The sequence below is a fragment of the Parambassis ranga genome, chromosome 24 (genome assembly GCF_900634625.1).
Source record: "Parambassis ranga chromosome 24, fParRan2.1, whole genome shotgun sequence".
Classification (NCBI taxonomy): domain Eukaryota; kingdom Metazoa; phylum Chordata; class Actinopteri; family Ambassidae; genus Parambassis; species Parambassis ranga.
Window position 1 is genome coordinate 14,438,958 of NC_041043.1, and position 18,038 is coordinate 14,456,995.

Consider the following 18,038-nt stretch of genomic DNA (forward strand, 5'->3'; position numbering starts at 1 on the left):
GAGATTTTGAAAACTCAGTAATAGTCAGCCAGATTTGGAAAGCTCACCCCGAAGCCACGCCTCCCAATCACATTACCTGAAGACGAGCTGCGGTCTGTGACTTCGGCCATCATGCACGTACCTCTCTGGTGCGCGCAGAGCAGGAAGAGAGTGACAACCAGCCAATCCTCCGCGCAGGGTCCACCCGGAGGATTGGCTGATGTTTTTAGTGTTTTATAGCTTCCACAGATGATTCATATTCTTCGTTTTAATGCGAAACTGCCGAACTAATTGGTTGCTATCGGATTGTAAAGAGAAGTTACACTAATTTAACAAAAAGTGCATCAGAGTGAAATCTCCTACCCGACCTTTAAAACAAGTTAGAGTGCTCCACAATAACAGTGGGATCAAATGCTTAACCATGCATAAAACTGTCATTATGTACTTGGAGTAGCATTGATCTGTGGAGCGCAGACACCAGACTGAAGCATGTTTAAAAGTGTTATGCTAACATATAACAGTGTATAATCTAACTGCAGGCAGCATAGCAGCCACTGGTTGTTTAGGATGTAATCCTTGCAGAGGATCTCCTGGATGCATTGAACAGCCCTGACAGCTTTATTGTGGCTTTTTGTCTCCCATCCCATCCCAGCTGGTACATGTCACGGTGGTACTGCGTGAGATGACTCACCTTCATCACTTCCATCCATGATGCCACGCCGGGGCTCATGTGAGAGTCACCTGTCCAGACGGAGAGCGTGTTCCAATCGGGTCTAAAAGCTTTCAGGCAGCTGAGAGCATGAACAAACACACAATGCGTCCTGATGACCACGGGGCCCCGAACCATATGCCGGCGCAGACAAACCCAGAACAAACTGCCAGGTGAGAGCATTTTAATCACCTTTGAAATGAGCGATTAGAATAATTATTTCAGGGGAGAGGGATGGCTCCTGCTATTAACAACCCTCTGTTCAATATCACAACAAATTAGTTCATGCTCATTAGTATGAGTTGTGCTTGCCTGGTGGTTTGGAAAGCCTCCATTGGGAACTTGCTTTATTACTCCCTGTGTGTGGAGCATGTAATTAGCATTCATCAAGTGTGCTGTTTATATAACATCCCACCTCACAAATGGAATTTTGACGTTACGTAAGCGCTGCTTGTCTGATCAAGGAGCGTCTTGCTTGCGAGGCTGAATTGTTACATCAAAGATCAGCAAGAACTTTTTTTTATAAACTTCTCATGAAGTCTGCAGAGAAAAAGTGGCAGAAATACTTCAAACCGAAAGATATCTGAGACAGAGCAAAGTCAAACAGTCAAATGTTAGACTGACACTGAAGACAGGCAGCGTTCAGTGTCACATTCTATAATTATGGATTAACTTATCATTTAAAAATAATAATAATAGATATATTTCTGGGTCACATGGGGGCTGGAGTCTGGTTATAAAATATCCTTCATGATTAATTTGACACTTTTTTGTTTTATTTTACAGAATCTTATTAGTGCACATTGTTCCTTATGAGCAAATTTTCATTTGAGGTATAAAAAAAGGTGAAGAATATGTGATGAAATATCATTTTTTTTTAACTTAGATGTGGGTGTCAGACATTGTGCTTCCCTGTAAAGTTGGTGGATCTGAGCAAATATAATTTATAATAAAATAGTAAAATAAATTTACACTATGGCAACTGAGTGCAGCCAAATTGTAAATCAGAATTACATAAATTAAATACATAATTAAATACATAAATTAAATAAAAATAATCCCAAATTCCAGTACCTAAATTTTTAAGAGTATCTATTTTAAGAGTATCTCACTACCAGGAAATTAAATTAAATTAAATTAAATTAAAATACATATTTCCCTCTTACAGTCAGCCCTACCTTTTGGGAAGGCCGAGTGGCGTTCAGGGGACACAATTGCAGTGCGCACACACTTCCTGATGGAGCTGCTCCTGCGAAGAATAAAAATACACTCCTAGCAAGTCAGCTAGATGAGTTGAAGGAAAACAAAGTTATGAGTGGCTGCCCAGTGGACAGAGAGCGACGGTTTCTAAAAATGAACGTTATTCCTCTGTTTTCCGTACATGAATAGTAGAAACTATCCCCATGTCCTCCGGCGCTGCTGACAAGTCGACTGCGAAGGGTTTGTTGTTGAAGCTAAGAAGTCCCCGGCAGCTAGCGTTAGCAAACAGGCCAGTTAGCTAACAGCTAACACAGTGTAGGCCTTAAGTAGCTTATTTTACTATCGATTGCGCTGTGAAAATGCTAACACATACTCAACGCCGGTCTGCACTTACACTGTGGTGACAGTAATGTAGCTTTACATGTGCAAAAAAAGCTAATTTTGAGCTGTTGGGACTGACAGCGATAGTTTTTAACCAGCGTAGCTACAGTTAGCTGGTGCTAGTTAAGCTAAGCGGTTAGCCACCTGGTTGATAGCATAGCTGACAGAAGGCTAATGTTATACCTTTGTATGACAGCTCAAGACACAATGTTGCATTTATTTACATAAGAATAGTGTTTATTATGTTAATCAGCCACGTAATAACATATTAGTTACACAGTTGTACCATCTTGACGTGTGTTTGTGCATCTTTAGTCTCAATTTAGCTACAAATAACACATCAATATTTATATTATTTTTGTCCTCAATGTTTTTTTTTCCTAGTGATTTACTAGCTGACGTTGGCTAGTAATGTCTCTAGCTTTACCATCCGCTGACATGCTTGAAACACCACCTGGCTATCCCTTTGAAGAAATTAATTATGAGGATATTGAAGTTGAGGAGGTACGTTGTGTTTATTGTTTTTGTCTTCTAGTCCCTAGTGATAAATGTTGTTGTTATATGGCCACTGTGTAACTTTCCAGGTGGTGGGAAGAGGAGCGTTTGGGGTCGTTTGTAAAGCCAAATGGAAAGGCAAAGATGTTGCCATCAAGACCATTGAGAGTGAATCAGAGAGGAAAGCCTTCATTGTTGAGGTATCTTTGTACTTTTTGCAGCACAGTATCTATAAAAGAGTTGTGGGTAATGTGTCCTCTGTGTTTCCAGCTCAGACAGCTCTCACGTGTCAATCACCCCAACATTGTGAAGCTGTACGGCTCTTGCAATAGTCCAGTAAGTTAACTGAAGTGTCACGCTTGTGTATTATATTTGATTGAGCTTTAATGTCCTTATTTATTCTGTCCTCCCGTCAGGTCTGCCTTGTGATGGAATATGCTGAAGGTGGATCACTGTACAATGGTGAGTCTACATGGTTTGGTTGTGAACAGTACCGTTACGTTACAGATGACAGCACTTGTTCCACTTTGCTAGTGAAATAAGCACAGCCTTGCACAGACATGAGAAGCAGCCCTGTTGAGTTGATCCTCCCACTGTTTGCATGTTCAGCCACTTGTACAATATCTTGTAGTCCAGGCAGTGACATCCAGTGCCAACTTGTTTGCCCGCCCTGCATTAAATATTCAAATTGACCCCGGGAGATTGTGAAGTGTAAAGGCTGTTCCATACTCCACGAGAACAGAGAACAGAGAACTCGCTCCACGGGTGGTAAGAGTAAAAAAAATTGTTTGTTTCGGCATGGAGGTACCATACTCTGCGAGGAGTGTGTGCATACGGCCCTCCTACGCAGCACACGTCACACACAAAAGGTTGACAATACAATTGTATTGCAAATTGTGAGCACAGTCGTGGTTACCTGGCCTAATGAGCTGATAATGTTCAGGGAAGAGGGCGTACAACATGACTTGCCAGCTGCTCATCTAAACTGTCCATCGTCGTTGTACTTCCTCCTTCTGTCTGTGTGTTCTGCACCTGAAGAAGCTCTTGCGCTTCTCCACATTCATCACGCCCACAATAAATTCCGACCAATCACAGCATGGTTGACGCACAGCCTTGAGAGAAAAAGTTCTGCCCGGGCCATGTGTCCGAGAGAGCGCTGCACAACGGGCGGTCCGAGAGAAAAAATGACGTCATTTTGTGGGCGTAACGTCGGCAGGGGGAAGGGAGTTCTCTGTTCTCGCAGAGTATGGATCCAGCTTAACGTACAGCAGAAGTACTACAATATCTCAGAAATCAGCATCACTTCTCAATGAAGTATTCCTACTTAAACTAAACCAAGGAAACACTTCTTAATTAGCAGCACAAACGTTACCATTGTGGTGTACTTCCTTTGTTTTTAAAAATGTTTAAAGCTCTGTGGAGAGCCGGGGGTAGTACAAAATATTACTGCAGGAAACCCCCCCCTAAATGAATTTAGTAGGACATATACCATGTCAGTATAATGCTGTCCTGAGGATTGTTGCTGAACCCTAAATTACAAAAAATATGACACAATTTGTGATAAATGAGAGATTAGTCATGTGAGTATATACACATGCAGTCAGAGGAATCACATCTCTGAAGTCATGGTGTGTTTGCTGGTGCAAACTTGGTTCAGATTGGAAAGTTATTGAGTGTAACAGAATATAAATTTCAAAGCGATCTTCTGCTGTGCTTCACACTTCACAATTACCTCTGCTCCCAAGTTACTGAATCTCTATCAAAGTTACTCCTTAGAGCTACACTATGGCGCCATAACTTTGATGTAATTCGGTTGAATGTGAATACTCTTTGTGAGTTTTCCCCCCTATAGGAATCAACTTGTTAAAAAAATGTTAACATAGCAAGAGAACAGTCAGCCCTGTGTGTGAGGGTCTCTCTGTGTGTGTGCGTGTTATTATCACGGTGTCATGAATCACTGCAGGGCTTTAGATTTCTGCCCGATTCCTCTGGAGGTCTGTTGTCTGTGGTGTTGTGTTTTGTGACTGTGTTCTCTTGTCCACAGTGCTGCATGGTGCTGAACCCCTCCCCTATTACACTGCTTCCCATGCCATGAGCTGGTGTTTACAGTGTTCCCAGGGCGTGGCCTATCTCCATGGCATGAAACCAAAGGCTCTCATTCACAGAGACCTCAAGCCACCCAAGTATGCTCCTCCTCACACTCCCCTGTCTCCTTTTTCCACCGGTATCAGAGTATCTTATTTCTTCAAAAATAGGCTGTATTGTTTAATATTGTACTTTTCTATTGCTGATGGTATCGGATGTTTGTAGAAGTATATGGATTTGTTAGCACAGCATCACAGAAATCACAGCTTCAATAGCTGTATGTCAATTTGGTGATTTCAAAACATCGTCATGCGCCTTTATGGAAGCAGTATGATTACTGCTAGAAGAGAGTATGAAGCATAAAAGAAAGTATAAATCCATAATTCTGTTTTTTATTTTTTTTATTTTTTACACCATCTTTTTCCACAGGTGTTACCAAAAGTGTAAACAGACGGGAGCTCCTCTTGCTATAGGAATGTAGCTTTTAACTTGATCCTGCACATTACCTGCTGGGAGCCTGCGGATCAGACACAAACCTGTGATTTTTGTCAGGCTGACACTGATGCACTATTATTCAAGAATGTTTTGACCTCACATGTTGTTCACTGTAGTCTTCTGGAAGGAACGTTAGTGGCAGAATTCTCTGGGAGTCACCAGCTGGTCTTGTTTCCTAGAGAGCTGTTGTGGGGTTTCTAGGAATAAAAAGGTCATGCACTGTGACAAATTGACAGCTCACAGTTATTGTATAGGGATTTTTTTTTTTCCATATCGTGCTTCAGTTGCTTCAGATAATTTTTTTTTTTTTACTTTGTTCAGTGGTTCAGTTCTAATGGGTGTTATTTCTTGTGTCTTCTCTGTTTCAGTCTGCTTCTAGTAGCAGGAGGCACCGTGCTGAAGATATGTGACTTTGGAACAGCATGTGACATTCAGACACACATGACTAACAACAAAGGTAGTGCAGCCTGGATGGCTCCAGAAGTATTTGAAGGCAAGTATGCAAGGCATTCTGGATATTTGAATAATTAATATCTGCTGGTTTTTAACCTAAAAAACTCTTGTTTGTTATAGTTTCTGTTCAGAATAACCTCAACCCATTTACATGTTTTCCCAACTTTGCTTATTACTTCTTGGTACTCCCAGCATGGACACATTAGTTCTGAATTCATCATCAGCATCGTACCTTTCTGCTTCATTGATGGTGGGGGCCCAAACATAATGGGAAGATGTATGAAGTGATGTGATGCTTGTAGTTTTATTTCCCTCGGGAGACAGCGGTGTAGTAGGAGCTTAAACGTATCTCTACATGATGAGATGTGTTCTTGGTGATGGGGTCAGGAAGAAAGTTGAATTAATGCTAAGTCATTATCTTGTTTATGGAGGCAACATACAAGACTCCACTGCAATTAAACAACTTACTTTTGCCCTCCCGGTGAACTCCCTCACAACTAATTTGCATCAGTGTGAAATGTTATCAGAATTCCTCAGAGCAGCAACTTTAAAATAGGTGTGTGATGATGCGCATGTAAAGTCTGCAATAACAGACGCAGTAATGAAGAAACAGTGAGGCTGCTCCTTGGTTAAAAAAATTGCTCCCTTATTTACATCCTCCTCCTCCTCCTCCTCCTCCCTGCTGAAGCCGAAGATGAGATAAAAGCTGCTGTGTTTTCCCAGGCACATCCCTGACTCTCATCTCAAATAGTGCCAGCGAGAATTCCCTTTATCAGTCAGTCAGGGATGTCAAATGGAGCCGTTTTTCCCCCTGTTTGAACAGAACCTAAGTGTTGCTGTGGGTCTCTCTGTACTTGCAGGCAGCAATTACAGCGAGAAGTGTGATGTGTTCAGCTGGGGGATCATTCTCTGGGAGGTGATCACTCGCAGGAAGCCTTTTGATGAAATCGGAGGACCAGCTTTTCGCATTATGTGGGCTGTGCACAATGGTGAGTCAAGGACTGTGTGTTTGTGTGTCTGCGAGTGTCTGTTTTGGGGAGGGGGGGTGAGGAGGTGCAAAGACCATGTCCAGCTGTCAGCCACTGTGAGTCCTCAGATGTGGCTGCTGGGAGACTGTCAAAGTAAAGAGCCTGGCAGAGGAGAGAACCTAAAAGACATGTTGACCTGTGCAGCACTCCCTGCAGTTTATTCCAAGTCAGAGATAGATGGAGGAGAATACTAATGGGACACTAATGATACCTGGGGACAAACGGAATATTTTTCACCACAGATTCTGCCTTCCTGAGTCATTACCACCGACTCAAGGTACAGGAGGCAAAGTGTGTGACATACATTTGCAATATTTCGTTTTCCTGTCTTATCTGATCCCAAATGTTATTTGTTCCTTTGACTGTGCATAAGCAATTACTTCAATTCTTTCTTTCATTCAGGCACAAGACCTCCTTTAATCAAGAATTTGCCCAAGCCCATTGAGAGTCTGATGACACGCTGCTGGTCTAAAGATCCCTCTCAGCGGCCTTCCATGGAGGAGATAGTGAAGATCATGACTCATCTAATGAAGGTAATCTGTCCTCTTACACTGCTTACCAATTTTATAAGGCTTTGATTAAACTAGAGCGAGCAAATCAATAAATCTGACCCTTTGGGTATCTCGGTTGATACTCCATATTACTGAGCAGAGGCCTTTGGCTGTAAGTTTGAAGGAGGCAAACACCCCTTTAAATTCAAATAGATCAGGTTATGTAATAAGAAAGCAGAGCCAAAGAATGAACCAGTTAAATTTCAATCCTCTTCAGTGACTTCATATGAAAATGACTCACTCACTATGTCCTTATAAGGAACCACAGTCATTTTTGTTTCAAAATACAATAAATGTGTGTCCAAAACGTATCCACATAAAACCACTGAAAACACTGTAGTACATATGCCAGGCCTGTGAGTGATGCTGTAACGTTACCATAGAAACAAGCCAAAAACAGAAAAGAAGACATGCTGCATGCACACGAAACTCATGCGATGTAGAATAATAGAATAACATGGATCTAAAAACGTAATAAGTTACCAAGTTCAGTAGTTTGTTGCCATCGGCGTGAGTGCATGTGGGTTAAGGGATAGGTGGAGCTGTAGCGACATGGTTTCAGAAAAGTTGCGTATTGGGTGTAAACATGAAACGGCGGTTTGGAATGTATCCATTCAGTGACACGGTTTCCAGTGTTAGCGTAGAACCATGACAATCCATGGTTCACACTGTGGAATAGGAGCTAAGATAATGTAGCTTGGACATAATATAGCAGCTAAGAGGAATGCAATGTCACTTCATATTTATACATGATAAATCTGGGGTCTTAACTCCAAACTTACCTGTATTTCCCCCATTTCACTTTCTGTTTGCAGTATTTCCCAGGATATGATGAACCCCTGCAATATCCATACCAGTATTCAGATGAGGGGCAGAGCAACTCTGCAACCAGCACAGGTACAGGAGTCATCTTCAAACACCATTCATAACATCTCTACCCTCCAAGAGTGTGTCAGTTATTTCCACTGTCTGCAGTAAAACATGTAAACACTGACACTATGTGACATAGAACACAAGTCTGGGATGAAAAGTTGAAGAGCGCTGAGCGTGTACGAAATGTTTCTCCTATTCTGTGTTTTGGTAAATGACAGGTTCATACGTGGATTACACTGGCACCAGCACAACTAACAAAAGTGACGCAAACATGGAGCACAGTGATTCTCAAGGAAGCAATGACACTATCAAGATTACGCCTCAGTTTGCACCTCATTTTAAGCCAAAGGTAACTCAGAAGGATTTTCCTACAAAGTGCATGTGTACGTGTAAACTCTTCTCTAAATTAGATGTATGTTTTATTCATTTATTTGGTTGTGTCAGCCAAACGATTGATAATAGTAGTGTTACAGTGAAGTTTTTTCTCTCAGGGAGACCCATTGAGGACTCTGCCTCTGTCCAGAGGAGGCAGCGTTGAGAGCCTGCCAGCACGAACACAGTGCCCGACATCATCTGACAGCAAAAGAATGAGTGCTGACCTGTCAGAGCTGGAGCCCAAGGTGCCGTTTGCCCCTGCAGGTAATACCAGATATTACACAGCACAAAGCAAAAACAAACGGAAATCAGAAGAGTCACTTATCGGTGCATATTGGCATGAAACGATTTTTCTTACTGTTAAGGCAAATCCTTAAGAAGAAGCTGCTCTCATGGCACCCTTGTATGATTTCATCAGTTTAAGTTGAAGATTTCATTCGCATATAAATAGATCCCCATGCCCCTGAACGCTGAGGCCTGTCAGAACTATCCTCCCCTCCTTCAAAGGCTCAGACAGAAAGCAGCGGATGGACTAGTGTTGTCAGGGTGAAATTAAACCTCAGGAGCTCCCTACATACAGTTTTGATTTCCTATTGAGCGTCTGTCAGGCTTTTTCTGTCAGGTTTTTTTTTTTTGTTTAGACTTTGAAGTAGCTTTTTTCAATGTAGTTTGTATACTTCTAGCATTAACACCCTCTGTCCTCAGAATCCCTTGTTAAACTTTTTGTCCAAACTGCATTATAGCTTAATGCCCGCTGTTGTTTGTGCTGAGAAATGTAGCACAGTGGCTGCTGCCAGTTTGTCTCCACAGCTCCCGGAAGTGAATGGGTGCATGCTTCCCTTGCACATACCCTTGTATGCATTGCATGTGTGTTGGGCATACATTACCTCCCTGCCGCCCTCCAGTCCGTCTCAGTCTGCATGCTCGTTGTGTACGCAGCTGTATGTGTGTGTATGTGTGTTTTCGCAGCACGCCCCCAGTATAAGCGAGGCCACCGTAAAACCGCGTCATTCGGAACCATTCTGGATGTCCCCAAGATCGTCATCACAGGTATCACTGGACCACTGGGCTTCCTGGTGACCGGGTGGCTTGGCTGAGCCTGTGGGTTGCTCTCCTCTGATGCAACTCTCTTGTGTGTCACTCCATATCCCACCCCGCCCCCTCATAGAAGGCAGACAGAGTGTGCATTCCTGTAAAATCCTAGTAAATTTGGTTGTGTGTCAGAGGGGCAGCACACAAAAACACAAAAAAATGAAGTAATAGTTCTGGACCTGGAGTGACACACATCAGAGTTGCCATGTGACTCTCTGTTTTCTTTGGTTTTTAGTTGGCAGGAGCAGAACATGAGTTAATTATCAGAACTTTTTCATCTGTTTTCACCTTTTTGGATAATCTACTAAAAGCAAATGGCTGATAAACTGTGCTTCACCAGATCAGGTGACACAGATGAGATAACTGTCCTAACTCATGGGCCTGTCTTCCCTGTCAATTTCCCCGGCATGCCTGTAGTAGATCATGGTGCAGCTGGAGTAAATCAGCTCACTGGTTCTCTGCATTTGAGCTCGCCCTTGCCTTTCATGCATAGAGGACACTGAGAGAGCATGGTTGATCCCCCCCCCCCCCCTTCCTCTTCCTCTTCCTCTTGCTTTGCTCTTGCTCTTCCTTCCCCTGCTCTCTTTACATCCATTAACTTTGAAAAAGTCATTTTGATTAATTTCCTTCACATTGAGGGTCAGAGCTATTATTACAAGCAGAGACACGGATGAAAAGAATGGGGACAGCTCTGGATGTCAAAAAAAAAAAGGCTTTTATTTTGAAGCCGTGTGAGACACTTTGAATAAGTGGCTAAATTAATCCAGTGACTAAGGGAGTCAGCTGATGCATGCTATTAAAGGTAAGGCACATATCATTGCATGTGCACACGTTTGCATATAAATCTCTGGACTGATGTATTGAATGGATTTAAACATTGTTGAGCTTGTGATAGGTTGTAGCGCACTGGTGATATTACGTTTCTGACGATGTCAATGAAAACTGATATAAGTATGAGCTCCTAAAGTAACTATGATAGCAGGAGGGTGTTGTGTTGGACTGCACTAGATGGAAATCATAATAAATCATTTAATTATCCTTTTAGAAATAGATCTGCAGTTCTATTTTGTGCACGCTCTTCCTGCTAATGAGTTTAGCTATTGGCCAGTCAGGGTATATGAACTACACTGTCTCAGCTGTGTTCAGCCAAAATATGTTGTTGCACTGTCAAAGAATTACAAGTAGGTTTACATATTTAGAGTTCACATGTCCTACGAGCTCATCAATAAGTAAGTACTCTGTCGCGTATCAGGCTACATTTGTTGTCTTCAGTTTCACAACAGCAGATACTGAAAGTTAAGCTTCCAAAGCTTTGTGTTCTTTTGTGTGTGTGTGTCATCTTTGTGTTTTTGCTTCACTGTGCTATAGAGGCAGAGCTTGTAGTCTAGACCGGATTCTGTGTTATAGTTTAAAATGTTTGTTGTAGTGTGAAGCTTTCTCTGCCACAGGTCATGTAAAAAGTCTGCAAATGCACACTCGTGCAGACACTTTGCATAATGCTGTTATGTGAACGTTGTTATGAAAATAATCTCTTTTTAAATTCAAATATCCACGGTCATTATGCAAAAAAAAAAAATGGGTTTATAAATTCTGGTATTTTGTGCATGACAGGTTTTCACCCAACAGCAGTGATGTGTTGTGTGTTTTTATTGAATTTAGAGACAGGGAGAGATACAGTGCAGTCAGAAGTTCGTTCTAATAAAGACTAATGAAAATCCCTAAAACTTCAGGTGACTCTTCTGCTGTCACAGCTGTACAAGCTGAATAGGAAGTAAGTGATGTAGGGCTGTCATGACAGGACTGTAAGGAGTCCAGTCCTCTTATGTAGAGCTGGTAATGTGTTTTGACTGTGGCACTTCACAGTTGAGCCCCTGAGGTGTGTTTGGGCAGCAGATGAATGAGTGATGACTGTGCAGAGCACTACCTGCCACTTTACATTGGCCTTGTCTGTCCTCAGCTTTCCCAAACCAGCCAGTTACAGTGCACTCTCACATAAGCAGGCCCAGCAGCTAATGTGGATAGGTGTTCGCTTGTGTAGGCCGGGGACATAATGTGGTAAATCAGCTTTGGTAAATCGGCTCTGTGGGCATCAATCGCCCTGAAATCACAATCAATCACACAAATATCCCCCCCCCCCCCCCACCCCCCCAACACCACCCAAACTTCTGTAGGTCTCATTCTGTTCTCCTGTCTGTCCTTGTCCCCTTCGTCCTTGTTCACAGCCACATGTGAGTCTCAGAGACGTCGGTCTGTGCAGGATCTACCAGGCATTGGCACGGAGTCCAGTCAGGTAAGACACACTAACACGTGAGAAACTGGAATGATGGTTCAGGTCTCAGTTGTAATACTGTATCGGTCATGTTTGGGTGTTGGAGATATTTAATGGATTGTGTTGTCCCCAAGCGGCAACTTTCAGGGCTCAGACTTGAAGCCCATGCGGAAGTGTCAAAACTTGTTGTTCACGCTGCAACCACTGGGGGCTGGCTCCAGCAGTGAGTCATTTTCCATGTTTACAGCCTGGTACAAAAAAAACATTCTGGTCTCAAATGATAGTTTCCCTTCTAGTGTCAATTGTACAGGGAGTGAATTCTTTTACAACTCACTCGTTTTAATTATATTCGGATTTGAAATTACGCATAATTATGGGCGTTGCCGCTTGAGCGACAGACGGTTGCAGTATCACAGCGTGAGTTTCCTACTTCCACGATCGCCCGCCCCCCTAAACTCCGCTCGTGCTCCCCCTCTTTGTCCATATTTGGAGTTTTGGCGGACGTGACGCTGCCAACATGGCGGCGGTCAGCACGTCCCGGAGCCTCCCACCGAGCCTCAAAACAGCTCTTCAGAAACAAACGGGTGACGTCCATAGTTTTTACTGTCAATGGTTGTCCTCAACCTCAGCATGCCAGTAATATGTTAAATATAATAAATATATATGGATAAAAATGTAAGTAGAAAAAAAAATGAAATAATTTTAAACTTCATCAGAACCCTGTCAGTGGGGTTTATTTCTGCAGCACATGCTTTTGTACAAAGCTCTCATCAGTCCTCCTCTGTAGTCTGGATGTTTTACTGATGCCATCTTTCAAAAGCATTTCAGACATCAAGTGAGAGAAATCCATGGGGAGAAAGTGTCATAGCATGTAAAGTGTGTTTCTTAAGGGATCCTCAGAAAGATGAAGACCGTTTGTGCAGCAACACCCCTCCTCAAACACCCTTCAAATGAACTTCTTTGCTTGGAGCTTCTTCCAAACACTTGCCTTCATTTGTTTAGTAAGAAGCCCACAGGTGCGTGCAGTCAAAGGTTCATGTAGAGTTCAGCACAAAGACAAAAACACTCATGGGTTTACTGTTGGATCAACATCAGAGACACACAGCGTAAAACACAATGACAACCCTCACTGTTGATGGAGTGTGAGTTTATACCACCGCATACCAACTTATCCTGACGTATTTTACTCCAACATATTATCATAGAATGATGTTATTAAGTAGTTGATGGTCTATAAAGTGTCAGAGAATCAACTGTGAAAGTCAGATCATGTTATATTTAGCAGTCTACAATCAAGGCAGCTGGACTCAGCATAGATGTTTCACCACTCCCCCCAAGTGGCTTCATCACTTCTGCAGTCGGACAATTGTTAAAAATGTCTAAAAAAAAAAAAACAACCCTCACTTGTCATCGTGGTGTAATTTATTAAATATGTTATGCCAATGAATAATTTTGGGTAAATATACAACAATAAAGTTCAGTTTTTCTTCACAAAGCTATGTTTTATACCCATTTCCATGATGTTCCATGATCTTAACAATTTTATATCCAGTGATGTGGTTTCTGAGATGTGACCCTGTTTTCTTGGTCTCTTGCAGGGGAGCAGGAACAGCAGCCGGTCCTCCAGTCCTAGTGTGAGGATGATGCCTCTTGATAAGACGAACAGAAACTTTCCCCCTGATGACCCAACAGGTACCTAGGACTAACACACTCACTGTTGTTGTAAAGAATGTAGAACAGCAGGTGGGATGAAACATTGACATCGTACAGGTGCTACTTTTTTCTTCATTGCATCTTTTTTGGGCACTTTCTGACTCTGGCCCAGTTAAAAAGACATAAAAAAACACATTTTAAAGTTGAATTTCTTTGACTATTGGGCATGGCAGTCCTAGAACAGACCATCCTACCAAATATAACTACAACAGTTAAACATTTCTTCTTTGATTGAAGTGGTCCTGATGGACGTTTGTTCACTGCCACACCTGCATAAATGAGCTTGTTCTTGTCACTGTAACCACTAAGATCCATGTCTGAGATGTTAAAGACTGAAGTGAAGGTGGAATTTTACACCTCAGCTGATTGATTGATGGAGCTGGGCTGCTCGCCTCAGTCACCCTTTAAACACAGAGCCTGTAACAGCATCACTGTCACTGTGGCCAAGGGGACGTAAATCTGTCAAGCTGCGTTAAAGACGTGGCGTGTGGTGCCGGTCAGTGATTCATGGTGCTGAGGAGGCAGTCAGGAAGGTTATCTATGCTGTTCCTGTGCAATCACAGGGGGAAAAAACAACAACAGATCTCTTTCTCTTCTCAGACACCAATGGCTCAGACAACTCCATTCCTATGGCTTATCTCACCCTGGATCACCAGCTGCAGGTACACACACACACAGTGACACAGGCGACACTTATATTCTTATTATACAGTGAGCAGAGTGACTTCAGAGAGGAGTCTCTGTGTTTGTTTGCAGCCCCTCGCTCCATGTCCCAACTCCAAAGAGTCCATGGCTGTGTTTGAGCAACACTGCAAAATGGCCCAAGAATACCTGAAAGTGCAAACGGAGATCGCCCTGCTGATCCAGAGGAAGTAAGTTTAGGCGCTATCATCATAAACTATGATCAAAAGACTTGAAAACAGTGCATGTTAGTAGCTTCTCTCTCTCTCTCTCTCTCTCTCTCTTTTTGTCTTGTACAGGAAGGAGCTCATCGCTGAACTGGACCAAGACGAGAAGGACCAGCAGAACACGTCCCGTCTGGTGCAGGAGCACAAAAAGCTGCTGGAGGAGAACAAGAGTCTGTCCACATACTACCAGAAGTGCAAAAAACAGCTGGAGCTGATCCGAGTGCAGCAACAGAAGAGACAGGGCACGTCATGATGAGACAAGAGATGAACAAACTGCTACCAGCCCCCTTTCTCCTCATCCCATCCCACCCCACTCCCTCCCTCCTCCTCAGTCCTGTATTATAACACTAGTCACTCTCCTGCTCTGCACACACACACACACACACACACACACACACACTGCTCCCACTCCGGCTTCAAGTAAAGAGATCTGCATTCTACTGTGTCCTGCATGTTGCATGGTAGACCCGGCAGGAAGAACCTCTCTGTACATACATTTGCACATCTTCACAGTGTCTTCTGTGACAGACCAAACAATCACAGCTCCCCCCCCCCCCATCCTAATGACCCTGCCGCTGCACTTAAGGATGGACTGGGATGGGTCGACATTCTCCGGGGCGTGACAACAGACGAGACATGAGACGAGTGTGGGTTGTTTGCTCTCAGGGCCTCTGGTCAGTGTGTGTTTGCACTCCTCAGTGGCCGACGGCCACGCCATCCTCCTCAGAATGTGAAAACCAAGGAGAAGGCTTCTCAGCTAAAAAGTGTGTATGCAGAGTTTGCAGCAATGAGGATGTACGTGTGTGTGTGTGTGTGAAATCCCTGTTATGCAAAACACACACCTCCCCCTCATTTACATATTTATCTCTAACTTTCTCCTTTTCTAACGGTGAGCACGAGCCCTTCCACAGACGTCACAGCAGGAGGAAGAACTCAGAGCAAACGCAAGGATCTGTGGATTCCCTTTTCATTCGACTTCAGTATTGTTCTTGCGTGTCAATGTTTTTGTCTTTTCTATTCAGTAGTTGACTTTGTATGATAGCTTTTGTGTCATTTTTGCATTAGGACATATTTTATTTGGTCTGAAATGCCCTTGCGGACAAAATAGAGGAGCCTCCACCTCCTTATAACAGTATCTAGTTTGTTTTTAGTTCACATGATGCCTTAGAAGTTGCCTGCATTTTAAGTGCTTGTTTTATGTGACATTTAGAAGGGATAAAAAAGCTCAAAATAATATTTTTAAATGTACTGAACATGAATGAAATAGTTTCTGGAGAGGACAAAGAAGATTAATGTAAATGTTTCCTACCAGCTTTTACATTCAAGACTATGACATGTACTTTTTTTTTTGGTGTCCTGTATCTCTTAAGTATTTTTTGCACAAATATATTTTTCATTTTAAACAGCTGTTTTTAAAAGTGCAAGACTTTTCAGTCTTACTTTTAAAGCCTCCCACTTATGAATTTGATTAACAACACAACAAATGCAAGCTGTTTTTACGCAAACGCTGCAGCCCCAGAACTAGATTTCATCCAGAAGAGGTGTGTGAGAATGTTACTGTCTGAATCTGAAGACTATATGAACAATTTAAAAAAAACAAAAAAAACTAAAGTCTGATTTTCTGGACGCTGGCTGTAGTGCTGTAAACGGTCCAAACACACCGCTGTTCAGAAATGTCTCTAAATCTGTGGTATTGTAAACGACAGGAAGCAAGGCATTATGAAATAAACTGAATGGTGAAAAGATGCGTATTCGATTCCTTTTTCAACAAAATGGAATTAATTAGGCTTAAAAGTATGAGAGATAATAAATACTGACGAGCACACAATGCAGTAAGAGTAACAGCATTTATAACCAAAGCTCATTTGAAACGCTGCCCCTTTAAACAAAACATGGCTCACCCGGTAATGAACTATGTAATCATACTCTTTGTTTACAAATTGTTAACAGAAAATGTATAATTTCTAATAAATCTAGTCGATAAAGTTTAAAACATTCAAAAAAGATCTGCCATAACTTACAGCAAATGAATAAGTAGGCTATCACAGCTAGCAGGTGTAATACCACTTTTTACCGCTGGGTGGTCTTATGAGTCAGAGTAGCGTGTAGTCTGCCCTCACTGAAGAAGAAGCGTTAGCATGACGATCATTTGCTGGGTGAGCTACATGTTCATGTGGTGAACAGGACTTCCTCCGCAGCGCCTTATTTCGGGTGTTTGTTTTTAGCAGTTGTGTGCAAACACCTGGAGCTCATTATTATGACTTTGAATCATGGGACAGGATGAATGGGCGCAGCAGGCACAGGGAGAGAAGGAGCAGCCTGGCTATCTGCGTTCGGCTAAAGGCTAAAGGCTAAAAACAAAACCCAGCCACTGGACTTTTTTGGCTCAAGGAGACTTAAGTCCAGTGGTTTTCACTTTGAGGGAGAAATGCCAAACCGCTGACAAAAATAAGCTGCACACAGGTAAGACCCAAGTGCTCCTACAACGTCTTTAAAACTGTAAACACACCTCACAGCTAATTAGCTGCAATCAGCTACACATATTATGCTAATTTATTCAGTGGCCTTTTGTAGTTTTTCATTAGTCTCAAAAATATCGTGTAAAAATAAAAAAAATGATGTGATTGATTACTGAATTTTTATTTTATTTTGTTTAAATTAGATTATTTATTAGACTAGCAGCTATTTAGCCACTCAAAACTGACTTAGCTAACGTTTTTGAACGTCAGAAAATCAGCAAATCTCGCGAGACTTTGCTGATGAGATCCAAAGTCAATGGTTTTGGTTGTTTTGGTTTTAAACAATTATAGTATATATATATATATATATATATATATATATATATATATATATATATATATATATCCATCCATCCATCCATCCATCTTCTACCGCTTATCCGGGGCCGGGTCGCGGGGGCAGCAGTCTAAGCAGGGACACCCAAACTTCCCTCTCACCAGACACTTCCTCCAGCTCCTCTGGGGGAATCCCGAGGCGTTCCCAGGCCAGCCGAGAGACATAGTCTCTCCACCGTGTCCTGGGTCTTCCCCGGGGCCTCCTCCCAGTGGGACATGCCCGGAACACCTCCCCAGGGAGGCGTCCAGGAGGCATCCGAACCAGATGCCCGAGCCACCTCAGCTGGCTCCTCTCGATGTGGAGGAGCAGCGGCTCTACTCCGAGCTCCTCTCGGGTGACTGAGCTTCTCACCCTATCTCTAAGGGAGCGCCCAGCCACCCTTCGAAGGAAACTCATTTCGGCCGCCTGTATTCGCGATCTCATTCTTTCGGTCACTACCCAAAGCTCATGACCATAGGTGAGGGTAGGAACGTAGATTGACCGGTAAATCGAGAGCTTCGCCTTCCGGCTCAGCTCCTTCTTCACCACAACAGACCGGTACAGCGACCGCATTACTGCGGAAGCTGCACCGATCCG

At 42.8% G+C, this 18,038-nt stretch overlaps 1 protein-coding gene across 2 annotated transcripts; it reads left to right on the plus strand.

The window, feature by feature from the left end:
- The first annotated feature begins 1,899 nt into the window (after positions 1–1,899).
- Positions 1,900–16,351, plus strand: map3k7 (mitogen-activated protein kinase kinase kinase 7). Of its 2 annotated transcripts, XM_028397126.1 has the most exons (18): positions 1,900–2,128; positions 2,654–2,773; positions 2,854–2,964; positions 3,035–3,100; positions 3,181–3,226; positions 4,809–4,947; positions 5,713–5,837; positions 6,658–6,786; positions 7,228–7,358; positions 8,192–8,273; positions 8,468–8,598; positions 8,741–8,888; positions 9,594–9,674; positions 11,939–12,006; positions 13,584–13,677; positions 14,299–14,360; positions 14,455–14,570; positions 14,679–16,351. In XM_028397126.1, the coding sequence occupies exons 2-18, from the start codon at positions 2,681–2,683 to the stop codon at positions 14,857–14,859; spliced, it is 1,803 nt and encodes a 600-aa protein (XP_028252927.1). In that variant the 5' UTR covers positions 1,900–2,128; positions 2,654–2,680; the 3' UTR covers positions 14,860–16,351. The 2 variants fall into 2 exon arrangements, with proteins under 2 accessions (XP_028252927.1, XP_028252928.1); XM_028397127.1 differs by lacking the exon at positions 9,594–9,674 and having other exon boundaries at positions 14,679–14,859.
- The last annotated feature ends 1,687 nt before the right edge of the window (positions 16,352–18,038 follow it).